The sequence below is a fragment of the Bufo gargarizans genome, chromosome 8 (assembly GCF_014858855.1).
Source record: "Bufo gargarizans isolate SCDJY-AF-19 chromosome 8, ASM1485885v1, whole genome shotgun sequence".
NCBI classification, from domain to species: domain Eukaryota; kingdom Metazoa; phylum Chordata; class Amphibia; order Anura; family Bufonidae; genus Bufo; species Bufo gargarizans.
The window spans coordinates 44494281-44508857 of record NC_058087.1 but is presented as its reverse complement, the minus strand read 5'-3'; the positions used below and the strand labels follow the sequence as shown (position 1 = coordinate 44508857).

General features: G+C 41.7%; 1 protein-coding gene across 1 annotated transcript in view; it reads left to right on the top strand.

Annotated features, from left to right (window-relative positions):
- CERKL (ceramide kinase like) overlaps positions 1-14577 on the top strand; it is a 160097-nt gene that overhangs the window by 132127 nt on the left and 13393 nt on the right. The window contains exon 6 of the mRNA XM_044302594.1: positions 12925-12999. Within this exon, the coding sequence (XP_044158529.1) occupies positions 12925-12999 (75 nt within the window). The remainder of the gene's footprint in view (positions 1-12924; positions 13000-14577) is intronic.

The window sequence follows — 14577 nt, the reverse complement described above, 5'->3', positions numbered from 1 at the left end:
ACTTTGTAGCATAGGAATTTAAAGAGGCTTTGCCTGCATGATCAACCCTATTTTACCAGACATACTGCCTGGTAGGGCTCATCATGCTGATTATAGCGATACCTTTCTTTTGTCTGTATGATAAATAGCTGTGGAGATATCTACATTTTATACATATGCAAATTAGTATGTTGGAGCACCAGGAGGCAGGGCTGAATCCTTGGAGCACTGCTTTTGTAACTCTCGCCCTGTACCTTGATTGACAGGACTATTTTAATAGGGTTTATTAAGCTGACAGAGCCTCTTTAACCCCTTAGGGACCGGGCTCATTTATTACCTTAAGGACCATGCCATTTTTTGCTAATCTGACCAGTGTCACTTTATGTGGTGATAACTTTAAAACGCTTTGACTTATCCAAGCCATTCTGAGATAGTTTTTTCGTCACATATTGTACTTCATAAGTAAAAGGTTAATCCACGGCACAAAAAAAATAATTTTGCATGAAAATTTGGAGTGCCGTGGATACTTATTCCACTACTCTCACGGGCACCCACACTGGATTCAAGGTGTGCGGAGTACATATTTTTTCATATTGTACTTCATGACACTGGTAAAATGGAGTCCAAAAAATTCCTTTTTATTTATAAAAAAAAATACCAAATTTACCTAAAATGTAAAAAAATTAGCAAATTTCCAAGTTTCAATTTCTCTACTTCTATAATACATAGTAATACCTACAAAAATTGTTATTACTTTACATTCCCCATATGTCTATTTCATGTTTGGATCATTTTGGGAATGACATTTTATTTTTTGGGGACGTTACAAGGCTTAGAAGTTTAGAAGCAAATCTTGACATTTTTCTGAACTTTTCAAAAACCCACTTTTCAAGGACCAGTTCAGGTCTGAAGTCACTTTGTGAGGCTTACATAATAGAAACCACACAAAAATGAAATTACACCCCTCAAGGTATTCAAAACTGATTTTACAAACGTCGTTAACTCTTTAGGTGTTCCACAAGAGTTAATGGCGAATGTAGATAAAATTTCAGAATTTAGATTATTTGGCAAATTTTCCATTTTAATCCATTTTTTCCAGTAACAAAGCAAGGGTTAACAGCCAAACAAAACTCAATATTTATTGCCCTGATTATGTAGTTTACAGAAACACCCCATATGTGGTCGCAAACTGCTGTACGGGTACACAGCAGGGCGCAGAAGGAAAGGAACGCCATTTGGTTTTTGGAAGGCAGATTTTGCTGGATTGTTTTTTAGACACCATGTCCCATTTGAAGCCCCCTGATGCACCCCAAGAGTAGAAACTCCAAAAAGTGACCCCATTTTGGAAACTACGGGATAAGGTGGCAGTTTTGTTGGTACTATTTTATGGTACATATGATTTTTGGTTGCTCTATATTCCATTTTTTGTGAAGCAAAGTAAAAAAAATAGAAATTCAGAAATTTCATCTCTATTTGCCATTAACTCTTGTGGAACACTTAAAGGGTTAACAAAGTTTGTAAAATCAGTTTTGAATACCTTAAGGGGTGTAGTTTCTTAAATGGGGTCACTTTTTGGAGTTTCTACTCTAGGGGTGCATCAGGGGGGCTTCAAATGGGACATGGTGTCAAAAAAACAGTCCAGCAAAAACTGCCTTCCAAAAACCATATTGCGTTCCTTTCCTTCTGCGCCCTGCCGTGTGGCCATACAGCAGTTTACGACCACATACTGTATGGGGCATTTCTATAAACTACAGAATCAGGGCAATAAATATTAAGTTTTGTTTGGCTGTTAACCCTTGCTTTGTTACGGGAAAAAAAGGATTAAAATGGAAAATTTGCCCAAAAATGGCTGTTTTGGCACCGTTTTTATTTTTTATTATTTACAACGTTCATCTGACAGGTTATAGCATGTAATATTTTTATAGAGCAGGTTCTTACGGACGCGGCGATACCTAATATGTATATTTTTATTTATTTATTTAGGTTTTACACAATAATAAAAAAAATTTAACAAAAAAAACATGTTTTAGTTTCTCCATAGTCTGAGAGCCATAGTTTTTTAAATTTTTGGTTGATTGTTTCAGGTTGGGTATGATTTTTGCGGGATGAGATGACGGTTAGATTGGCACTATTTTGGGGTGCATATGACTTTTTGATCGCTTGCTATTACACTTTTTGTGATGTAAGGTAACAAAAAATTTCTTTTTTGACACAGTTTTAAAAAAAGAAACTTAGTGTTCACCTGAGGGGTTAAGTCATGTGGTATTTTTATAGAACCGGTTCTTACGGGCATGGCAATACCTTAGGGCTCTTTCACACTTGCGTATTTCTTTTCCGGCATAGAGTTCCATCTTCGGGGCTCTATGCCGGAAAAATCCTTATCAGGATTATCCCAATGCATTCTGAATGGAGAGAAATCCGTTCAGGATGCATCAGGATGTCTTCAGTTCAGGACCTGAACGTTTTTTGGCCGGAGAAAATACCGCAGCATGCTGCGCTTTTTGCTCCGGCCAAAAATCCTGAACACTTGCCGCAAGGCCGGATCCGGAATTAATGCCCATTGAAAGGCTTTAATCCGGATCCGGCCTTAAGCTAAACGTTGTTTCGGCGCATTACCGGATCCGACGTTTAGCTTTTTCTGAATGGTTACCATGGCTGCCAGGACGCTAAAGTCCTGTTTGCCATGGGGTAAAGTGTAGTGGGAAGCGGGGGAGCAGTATACTTACCGTCCGTGCGGCTCCCGGGGCGCTTCAGAGTGACGTCAGGGCGCCCCACGCGCATGGATGACGTGATCGCATGGATCACGTCATCCATGTGCATGGGGCACTCTGACGTCATTCTGGAGCGCTCCGGGAGCCGCACGGGCGGTAAGTATACTGCTCCCCACTACTACTATGGCAACCAGGACTTTAATAGCGTCCTGGCTGCCATAGTAACACTGAACGCATTTTGAAGACTGATCAGCGGTGTTACGGATCCGGCGGGCACTTCCGGCAACCGGCTGGGCCCTCCTCCTACTGGTAAGTGACAGATCATTAAGCAATGCGCCGCACAGACCTGTCACTTACCAGTAGGAGGAGCAAGTATGATGCTTCTAATATTGCTAAGTAACCATGGCAACCAGGACTGCAGTAGCGTCCTGGTTGCCATGGTTACCGATCGGAGCCCCAGCGATTGACCTGGGACTCCGATCGTAACTCTCTGCTGCCACCAATGATCGAGGGGGGGAGGCCGCACACTGGCCACCAATGAAACTAATACAATAGAGGGGGGATGGGGGGGGGTCCGCACACTGTCCACCAATGAAATTAATACAATAGAGGGAGGGAGGGTGGGCCGGGGGGGGCCGCACACTGGCCACCAATGAAATTAATACAATAGAGGAAGGGGAGGCCGGGGGGGCCGCACACTGGCCACCAATGAAATTAAAACTGGGGAGGGAGGGGGGTCTGCCCCCTGCTGCCTGGCAGCCCCTGATCTTTTGCAAGGGACTATAATACGCACAATTAAACCCCCTCAGGTGCGGCACCTGAGAGGTTAATTGTGCTGATCACAGCCCCCTGTAAGAGATCGGGTGCTGCCAAGCAGCAGGGGGCAGTTATGTACACAGTTCTTAGTATATTCTAACTTGAAGCGTCCCCATCACCATGGGAACGCCTCTGTGTTAGAATATACTGTCGGATCTGAGTTTCACGATCGAACTCATATCCGACAGTATATTCTAACATAGAGGCGTTCCCATGGTGACGTAAAATATACCATCGGATTGGAGAAGACTCAGATCCGATGGTATAATAGGGACTCCGATGGTATAATAGGGAAAAAACTGACACGGATCACGGACCTACGGACCCCGTTTTTGCGGACCTTAAAAAAAAAAGGCCTTAGTGTTGTGAAGTAACATGTCCTCCTGTGTGACAGGTTTTTTGTGTACTAATAGGGCGGCGGCCATTTTATTTCTCCTAATGATTGCTTCCCAGACAAAATGAGCCATCATACCTAATGAAATGTATTTTGGAATATATTTATAATAAAGTAATATTTAAGTGTTTTCATTTTCTTAATTCCCAGAGAACCCCTTTAAGGCACTCTTCTAGGCTCCCCCTTAGTGACCAAGCCTGTTTGGGCCGTAATGACCAAGCCAGATTTTGGAAACCTGACGTGTCACTTTAGCAGAGAATAGCTTCATAAGGGTTTTGCACATCAAAATAATTCTGACATTGTTTTCTTGTCACATATTGTACTGTACTTACGTGGTACGATAATATGCTTATCTTTACAAAAAGAAATGGAAAGTCTCTGAAAATTTGAAAAAATTTGCATATTTTCCTATTTTCAACTGCAATATTTCACATACATACATAAATACTATTCAATATTTTTATCAGAAATATATTTCCACATCTTTACTTTATTTTGACTGCATTTACAAAAAACTTTTATTATTTCGTTTTAATTTAGGATTGTGGCCCTAATCTTATGTCTTGACAAACGGCAGGGCACAAACATAAAGGCTTTCAGAACACAAAATTTGCTTGAAAATGTTTTAGGCCCCATTGCACACTTGTAACTGCGTTGAGATGCCAAAACAATAGAAAACCCCCATAAATGGCCCCATTTCGAAAACTAGACCCCCTAAAGGTATTCATCTTAGGTGTAGTGAGCTTTTAGACCCCCTAGTTTTTTGTAGAAATTAATGCTAAGCAGACAAAAAAATATATTTTTAATTTTTTACACAAAAGTGTCAATTTAAAGACAGATTTTTTTTTCTACAGAGCACATGAAAATGATGAAGTACACCCCAAAATGTATCACTCCATTTCTCCTGTCTTCAGAAATACCCCCTTTGTGGCCCTAATCTTATGTCTTTACACACCGCAGGGCCCAAACATAAAGTAGCACCTGGGGTCTTTCAAATAATAAACTGAAAATGGTTCAGGCCCCATTGCACACATGTACTGGCGTTGAGCTGCAAAATGATAGAAAACACTTATAAATGACCCCATTTTAAAAACTAGATCCCTTAAAGCATGCATTTAGTGGTGTAGTAAGCATGCCGAGTGCAAAATTATTGTAGAATGAAATAATGAGTAAATATGGTTTTATTTAAATTGGGTATGGGGGCACCGCGCACATATATAAATTTAGTGAAAGGAGAATAATTGGGGTGGATAAGGGTTCAGATGTTTTTACCTTGTTATATGGATATTCTTTATAAGTCCTCCTTGCGGCTAAGGATAGCTCAGCTAATGGAGTGGTTCGAGATACGGCAGTTGAACACTTGCTTGGCGGGCTTCAGGGGTTCTCTCCGCTATTGATAACATGCAGAATTCTACTGAAGTTTGTTTCCAAAAGAGTGATTTCCAAGGCTGGCCCCGGCCGGTGGCACGGCCTGTACTTTCAGATTGGAATTTTGGTACACACCCGGCATCGTTTCTGAGGATATGTCTTGCTGGTAGTGGCAGGGACGGGGTGAGGGAAGTGGCGTTCTGAAAGCCTTCGAACGTCCTCAGATTCAAATGCTTGCCCAGGTGCAGGGGACTCCAACAGGAGACTTTCAACCACCTTCTCCTGGAACTCAAGAAAGTTGAGGGTTCCTTGGGCCTTTTTAAATAAAACAAAACTATTATAGGTATCAATCTGAATGAGGTACATTGCTACCTTTTTATACCAGGCCCTGTTTTTTCACTTCACCAGGTAGGGTTGAAGCGCCTGGTCGGAGAAGTCTACACCTCCTATAAATTTATTGTAGTCTGTCACACAGACCGGTTTGTGCTTGTCAGCAGTAACCCCCCTCTCCCTAACTGCTACTATGGTGTCTGCATCCACGGTGGTCAGCATGTAGACATCTTTCCTGTCCTTCCACTTCACTGCAAGCAGCTGGTCACTTGCAAGGGCGAAGGATGCTCCTTTCTCCAAACGCTTGGACACCAGCGGTTGTGTGTATCCCACTCTTTTTTTCTGGACTGTCCCACAAGCCCCTGTGTTTGCAGCATAGAAGGATTTAAAAAGGGGTATTCTGCTATAAAAATTATCGGTGTACACATGGTACCCTTTGTGTAGGAATGGCGCCAATATAACCCACACAATTTTCCCGATGTCCCAATTTTTTCGGGGCCGCCTGGGGGGGTTAAGTTGGGAGTCTCTGCCCTCATATACAGACAGACCACAGGTGTAGCCGGTTGTGCTCTCGCACACCTTATAGAATTTTACCCCATATCTGGCACGCTTGGAGGGGATAAACTGACGTGCGACCTTTAAAACTTAAAAGGGGTCCATCGACGGATAGATTTTTTTTAGGGGTATATAATTTTTAGAAGAAATCTGTAAGGAGGGAAATAAGGGGTCTCAATTTATTTAGGCGGTCGTAGGCTGGGTTACTAGGGGATATTTTTTAATTTTTTATAATGCACTAGTATACCTTGTAAACCAGTACATTATTAGGCTGTGTCTGCTGTACAGCCTAAGGCCTCCTTCACACAACAGTATGGCTTTTTCGGTATTTTGGGGTCCGCAAAAAATACGGAGGACATCCGTGTGCATTGTCGTTTTTTGCGGAACAAATTATCTGGCCCCTAATAGAACAGTACTATCCTTGTCCGTTATGCGGACAATAATGGGACATGTTCTATGTTTTAACGGAAATACGGAAACGGAAGGCATATGGAGTACCTTCCATTTTTTTTTTTTTTGCAGATCCTTTGAAATGAATGGTTCCGTATACAGTCCGTATACGGAACGCAAAAAGTGGAATGTAAATAGAAAAAAAAACGTTCATGTGCAGAAGTCCTAAAAGGCATACAGTCATGTCAGTCCTGGGGGCCTTTGTTAGGCCCCTGGCTGCCATGGACGATAGTAGCAGAAGAAGCCCTCTCCCTCCAACTGCCTAGATGACGCAGTCGCAGTTGACTGCGGCATCTAGGGAGTTAGACAACTGGCATCGGAGTTAACTTTGATGCCGGCCGTTACAGCCGGCTTTAGTCAATGCTGGACTCCCACGTTGATCTGAATCGCTTTATCAGCGCATCTCTGCTCAGTTCCTGCTGTCTGCAGGATTAATAATGCGGATGTCAGGGACTGAACAGACTACACAGGCTGTGCTGATACAGCTTTCCAGACCAAAGGAAATCTCCGGTGTAGAAATAAGCATGAGACGTTTTGTAAAGAGTAAAATTGCCTGTACAGGCATCCGTGACGCTTGTACAGGCGTTATTGCCTGTGAAAACCTTTATTCTTTATAATGGTAGATATGAGCTGATGGGAAATGATTGTACCTGCTAATAGATCGGCACAGTGCCATTTCTGAGAACAGTAGTGCACCATGGTTCAACAAAGTTCATAGCCATATTTTTAAACACTTGTTTTTCAAAAGAAAAAAGTCCCTTACAGTTTCAAAGTCGTGCACAGTAGCTGTTGTGTGTTACGCATATCATTTGTATAGTTGATTGGTGGTTATTTATTTTACGCATTTATATAGCACTACTATATTCTGCTGCGCTTTACAGACATTAGCATCAAGCTGTGCACAATGGGGCTCACAATCTAAGCTCCCTATCAATATGTCTTTGGGAAGAGTACCAGGAGAAAACCCACGCAAACACGGGGAGAACATACAAACTCCATGCAAATGTTGTCCTTGGTTGGAATTAAACCCATGACCCCAGCGCTGCAAGGAACCAGTGCTAACCACTGAGTCACCATGCTGCCCAAGTACTGTTTGCCTTGCAGCGCTGGGGTGTTGATGAGTTTCTATGTTGGATGGTTTTCCACCAGGTGCTCCAGTTTCTTTTCATGTTCCAAAAACAGATAGATTAATTGGCCCTAGCCTGTGTCTAAGGGTATCACCGTACCGTCAGGTTTCCTGATGCAGTTTTGTAAACCAAAACCAGGAGTGGTTTCAAAAAAGAGGAAAAGTCATATCTGTCCTTTATACTTTTGCTCCTTTTATGATCCACTCCTGATTTTGGATTCCAAAACTACATCAGGAAACCTGACCGTGTGGCCCCTTAGGCTCGGAAATTAAATTGTGAGCCCCAGTGGGTACAGGGACTGCTATGAGTCTTTGTACGATGCTGCAGATAATGTTAGCACACCATAAGCAATGGCAAATAATGCCAATCAAGTAAAATAGATTAACAAGGGAAAATGAAAAAAGTAAAAATAAAGGTGTGATATATTATTAGAAAAACACAAAAAAAAATTATATGTTTCTTCAAGACCATGGCGGCAAGTAAGCTGCTATAGTGAGGCAAGGACTGTGCAGTCACTGACTGTGTTAATGCAGGAACATATGGCAAGGCCTGGAGCCACTCTACTGGCTGTTTCCATTGGCATGTGTTACTGTGCAATCCATAGAGAAGTAGCCAAATAGGCACAAAGAAGTATGGAAAACAAAAATGTGGTATCTGTGTGTCTCTGTTTCTCAGTTTGCCTCAATTGATCTATTTACCAATCCTTCATCATCTGCATAAATGTTATATAGATTCCAACAACTTGAGGCTTCGTTCACATCACCGCTCAGCCTTTCCGTTTTCCTGCTCGATTTAGAACGGAAAGGACGGATGCTTCACATAACCGAGCCGAACTGAGCCTACGGACCCCATAGACTATAATGGGGTCCGTTAGGTTTGCGCTCAGAAGATGATTTGGGAGCGGAGACAAAAGTTGTGCGCGCAGGACTTTTGTCTCTGATTCAAAAATCTTACTCTGAGCGGAAATCTAACAGACTCCATTATAGTCTATAGGGTCTGTAGGCTCTGTTCGGCTCAGTTAATTGCCGAATCCGTCCTTTCCGTTCTCCTGCTCTTAAACGGAACAGGAGAACCGAAAGGCTGAACGCTGATGTGAACTCAGCCTAAGCGGGCAGTTTGCTATATAATTAGTTTCAAAATGTAACTTTTTTATTTTATTTTTTATCTTAGAATGAATACTGAAGCGTTGGTTAGCTTTTCATGAAAATTTTCGACATGCTTGAATGGCCGCTCATTACATCACATTTACAGACGTGGATAAAATTGTTGGTACCCTTTGGTCAATGAAAGAAAAAGTCACAATGGTCACAGAAATAACTTTAATCTGACAAAAGTAATAATAAATTAAAATTCTATAAATGTTAACCAATGAAAGTCAGACATTGTTTTTCAACCATGCTTCAACAGAATTATGTAAAAAAATAAACTCATGAAACAGGCATGGACAAAAATGATGGTACCCCTAGAAAACACAGAACATAATGTGACCAAAGGGACATGTTAATTCAAGGTGTGTCCACTAATTAGCATCACAGGTGTCTACAACCTTGTAATCAGCCATTGGGCCTATATATATGGCTCCAGGTAATCACTGTGTTGTTTGGTGATATGGTGTGTACCACACTCGACATGGACCAGAGGAAGCAAAGGAAAGAGCTGTCTCAAGAGATCAGAAAGAAAATTATAGACAAGCATGTTAAAGGTAAAGGCTATAAGACCATCTCCAAGCAACTAGATGTTCCTGTGAGTACAGTTGCACATATTATTCATAAGTTTAAGATCCATGGGACTGTAGCCAACCTCCCTGGACGTGGCCGCAGGAGGAAAATTGATGACAAATCTAAGAGACGGATAATCCGAATGGTAACAAAAGAGCCTAGAAAGACTTCTAAAGAGATTCAAGGTGAACTTCATGCTCAAGGAACATCAGTGTCAGATCGCACCATCCGTCGTTGTTTGAGCCAAAGTGGACTACATGGGAGACGACCAAGGAGGACACCATTGTTGAAAACGAATCATAAAAAAGCAAGACTGGAATATGCCAAACTACATGTTGACAAGCCACAAAGCTTCTGGGAGAATGTCCTGTGGACAGATGAGACAAAAATCGAAGTTTTTGCCAAGGCACATCAGCTGTATGTTCACAGACGAAAAAATGAAGCATATCAAGAAAAGAACACTGTCCCTACTGTGAAACATGGAGGAGGCTCTGTTATGTTCTGGGGCTGCTTTGCTGCGTCTGGCACAGGGTGTCTTGAATCTGTGCAGGGTACAATGAAATCTCAAGACTATCAAGGAATTCTAGAGAGAAATGTACTAGCCAGTGTCAGAAAGCTTGGTCTCAGTCGCAGGTCATGGGTCTTGCAACAGGACAATGACCCAAAACACACCGCTAAAAACACCCAAGAATGGCTAAGAGGAAAAAATTGGACTATTCTAAAGTGGCCTTCTATGAGCCCTGACCTCAATCCTATTGAGCATCTTTGGAAGGAGCTGAAACATGCAGTCTGGAAAAGGCACCCTTCAAACCGGACACAACTGGAGCAGTTTGCTCATGAGGAGTGGGCCAAAATACCTGCTGAGAGGTGCAGATGTCTCATTGACAGTTACAGGAAGCGTTTGATTGCAGTGATTGCCTCAAAAGGTTGCGCAACAAAATATTAAGTTAGGGGTACCATCATTTTTGTCCATGCCTGTTTCATGAGTTTATTTTTTTACATAATTCTGTTGAAGCATGGTTGAAAAACAATGTCTGACTTTCATTGGTTAACATTTATAGAATTTTAATTTATTATTACTTTTGTCAGATTAAAGTTATTTCTGTGACCATTGTGACTTTTTCTTTCATTGACCAAAGGGTACCAACAATTTTGTCCACGTCTGTATCTCCTTGGTGTGGGAGACATTAACAGCCTTATGAATATTCATGTCCTCTGGTTAATTAACTTAATTGTCGGGCAGAAAGTGCTTTCTCATCCAAGGACATTCTTTATTTCTGTCTTGCAATTTTCGGCTGGATTCATCATCCTTGCTTGATGTCTGAGCTACTTATTTTCCTGAATTGAATCATATCTAATATAAAAGTCAGGTGCAGTCTGATGGCACACCATTCATGCGTCGGCTGGAGTAACGCGCCTTTCCATTTAGGTTATGTATATTTAGCTGCAGATTGTATGGCGTCATCATAAAATATCAGTTTTTATGTTTCTCTCATAGGATAGGGTTTGTCCTGACAACTTAGGCTTCTGGGGTTCTTCTTTTTAGAGCATTCGTTAAGGAACAGACTTTAGGTGGCCATACACATTCAGCCGACAGCTATCTCTCCCAGCGACCTCCTGGTTCTCACGTACACATCCACGTTCAGTTCGGCTAAGTGTGTATGTTTTGTCAAAGGGGAGGGGGTAGAGGGGAGAATGCCGCTGGTAGACACTGCTAGCGATGGCTTATTTCCCAGGAGAACAAAAGGATCAGGCAAAAATATTAATTTGACCCATTCCTTCTCTTCCCGACATCATCCGTTGGGGGGAGAGTTGGAAGCTCTAGACTGTCAGCTGATCCCGCCATTCTCTGTGAGTTTGGCCGACAATACACTAGTGTGAATGGCGGCCTTTTCATTCTCAGACAGGCACACATTGTAAGCAATCAATATCTCTATATAGAGGAAAGTGGATGACTCTAGAGAATGAGCATCAGGCAGGTGAGCATACAAGGTAGTTTAGGGATGGCGCCTATCTACTAAATAGGTGGACAGCTGGCCGTGGATAGCGAATGCCATATATATGATGTATAGAGGGGATGAAGATGGAGGCATTATGTATTGTAAATAAGCTTGTTGTGTAGTAACGATGTCCGGCTCTACGGTGACAGTGTGAATTAGCCAACCTCCGCATGGATCCTAGGTGAGTTCACACCTCTAGTCGACCATAGAAAATGATGGCAAATTCACAATCGTTTTCTTTTGTAAGTAAGCACTTTTGGGATTGCTGCATACTTTTTTGATAAAGTAGATTTTACTGCTGCAACTCACTTTAGGCAGACACGATAGCAGCTCTACACGCGCTGGGTTTGTCACAGGTCTGGCGCTCCGGACCTGGCGCCCCTCCTCTGCAGCGGGCCCGGGCACCCATGTTCTGTGTATCTATTGGGAAAATGTATTCTGATTCAAACCTTACCTCATTCTGCAGTATTGCAAGGATTAAATCCTCCATTGGTTCTGTGTACAGCTGCTTCTAATGTGATAATAAGCTTCTGCTATATACCCTGTGCTATTTTTCTCATTATGCATCTGAGCAATAAATTCTGCAGAGGTACTATAATCTGCTTGTTTACATGTGTGCCAACTTCTGCCTGATTCCCAGACTTTAACCTTCTGATGCCTGTGTCTGATCACCGTACTGGCCCTTTGTTGCCTGCCCTGACTTTTGGACTTCAGCCTGTTATTGACTACGAGTTTTGCCTGATCCCTCAGTGCTTTGCACCAGTATCTCTGCCCTTTGTGGGTCAGCTGTCAATCACATCGGGACTATTCCAGGAGGTAGCGGCCTGGTGGTTCCCCTGCAGCGAAGTCCAGATCCCTGTATAGGGGTTAAAGGGTGAATACCAGGGGACTGCCAGGATAAAGCTCTTAGAATTAGCAAAAAGTCAAACCAGTTGGTTGACACAGTACATCCACACCCACTGCACATAACAGTAGACGGTTTTGCCTGTTCTAGACCCTCTGGTTGGACTATATAAGCCACATTCCTCCCATCTGTGTAGACTACTTATGCCCATAAATATACTAGGAGCCTTTCCCTAAGCACAACAAAACATAGGCACTATTTAAAGATCTGATCCAAATACCGTGAAATCTCTTAATTCCCATCCGTTCCATCCATCTCTGACAAGAACTCTATGCCAGTCCAGTGCACCGCAGCATCTTCTACCAGCTGATTGGTGGGGGTGTCGGAAGTCGGACCCCCACCAAGCTGATATTGATAACCTAGCCTAAGCATATGTCTTCAATATTCAAGCCCTGGAGAACTCCATTAATAAGAAGGGATTGGTGGGAAGGCAACTGAATGAATGTTTGCACATCTGGCAGCTACTATGGTGAACTATAGTGACTGTAGGTGAATTCTCATAACTGCTGCAGTACAGAGTATCACATTCTTATTTCCATGTATAGATGAATAGCTTTGCATTGTTTTTTTAGGCACCACCAATGTTTTGGCTTATTCCCTTCATGGTATCAGACACTCGGTAACCGCTGCATTACACATCATTATGGGTAAGAATTATTCTTTGGCTCAGTGCAATGAGAGACTATATACTTCAGTAGCCATGTTACAAAAAATTCATAAAATTATTTGTACTAGGCCTCAAGCACACGACCATATGTGTTTTGCGGTCCACAAACTGTGGATCCATAAAATACGGATACCGGCCGTGTGCATCCCACAATTTCCACGGACCCCATTATCAAAATGCCTATTCTTGTCCGCAGAACAGACAGACATGGATGCCGACAGCGCACGGTGTGGTGTACCCATTTTTTGTGGCCCCTTTTTAATCTCCATGGAATATATTTGCATATACTGTATTTGGTTTATGGATAACTTACCAGAAAAAAAATCCATTAGACAATTAGTGCGTACACTAATTGTTCCATTTTTAAAAGGTATCCTTTATCCAACCAAATCGTGTGAAAACATCTGTGCAAGCATGACGCCCCCGCGCGCGCGGCAAGTCTCTGTTTCAAACAGCAGAGACCTGCGGCTAATTACCGCAAACGGCAATAATTCCGATCGCGGTAATTAAATGCTTTAGATGCGGTGATCAAGTGAGATCACAGCACCTGAATGCGCAAAAACCCCGAAGCTCACGCTTCCAGGTTTAGTACTGAAGCCCCGTGCGGCTAATCGGGACTTCAGTACATGCGCTGAATGCTCTGAATCTCTACGAAGAAATTCAGAGCATTAATGGTGCAATTCTTATTTTGGTCACCAGATGGCAGGCCAACATAAGAAATGAGCAAAATGCCAAGAAATTATCATTTTTTAAATCGCTTATAGATCTAAATGAAAAATTCTAAAACATAATTTATAAGATCATTTATGAGCCTTAAAATTATGATGAAATTTTTTTAAAATAAAGTAAAAAAAAATCTAAAAAAATATAAAAGTTTAAATCAACCCCCCCTTTCCGTATAATAAGAAAAAAAATAAATAAATAACAATAAATATAAACATCCTGGGTATCACCGCAACCAAAAACACCAATAATATAAAAAAATAAATAAATAAATCCAATACGGCGAATGGCGTAATGGAAAAAAGGGTCAAAATGGCCGATTTGCCATTTTATCATTGCTTTTCTTACTCCAAAAAATGAAATAAAATGTGATCCAAAAGTCATGCACACTCCAAATGATATCAATAAAAACTATGAATTGTCCCGCAGAAAATGAGCCCCTAAACAGCTCAGTAGACATAAGTATAAAAAAGTTGTGGGGGTCAGAATATGGTGATGTAAGAAAAAAAAAAAGAATTTCTCAAAGTTTATATTTATTTTTACACTATTTACACATAAATTTTTTTATATATATGGGGGGATCGTTGTGATCGTACTGACCCAGAGAATGAAGGACATGGGTCAGTTTTGCCGTAAACAAAACGCCGTGGGAACAAAACCTGCAAAACGGTGGTGGGATTGCTTTTTCTTTCCAATTCCACCCCATTTGGAATTTTTTTCTCGCTTCCCACTACATTTTATGCCATAATTAATGGTGGCAGTAGAAAGTACAACTTGTCCAGCAAACAATAAAAGCCCTCATACGGCTATGTGACTTGAAATATAAAAAAGTTAT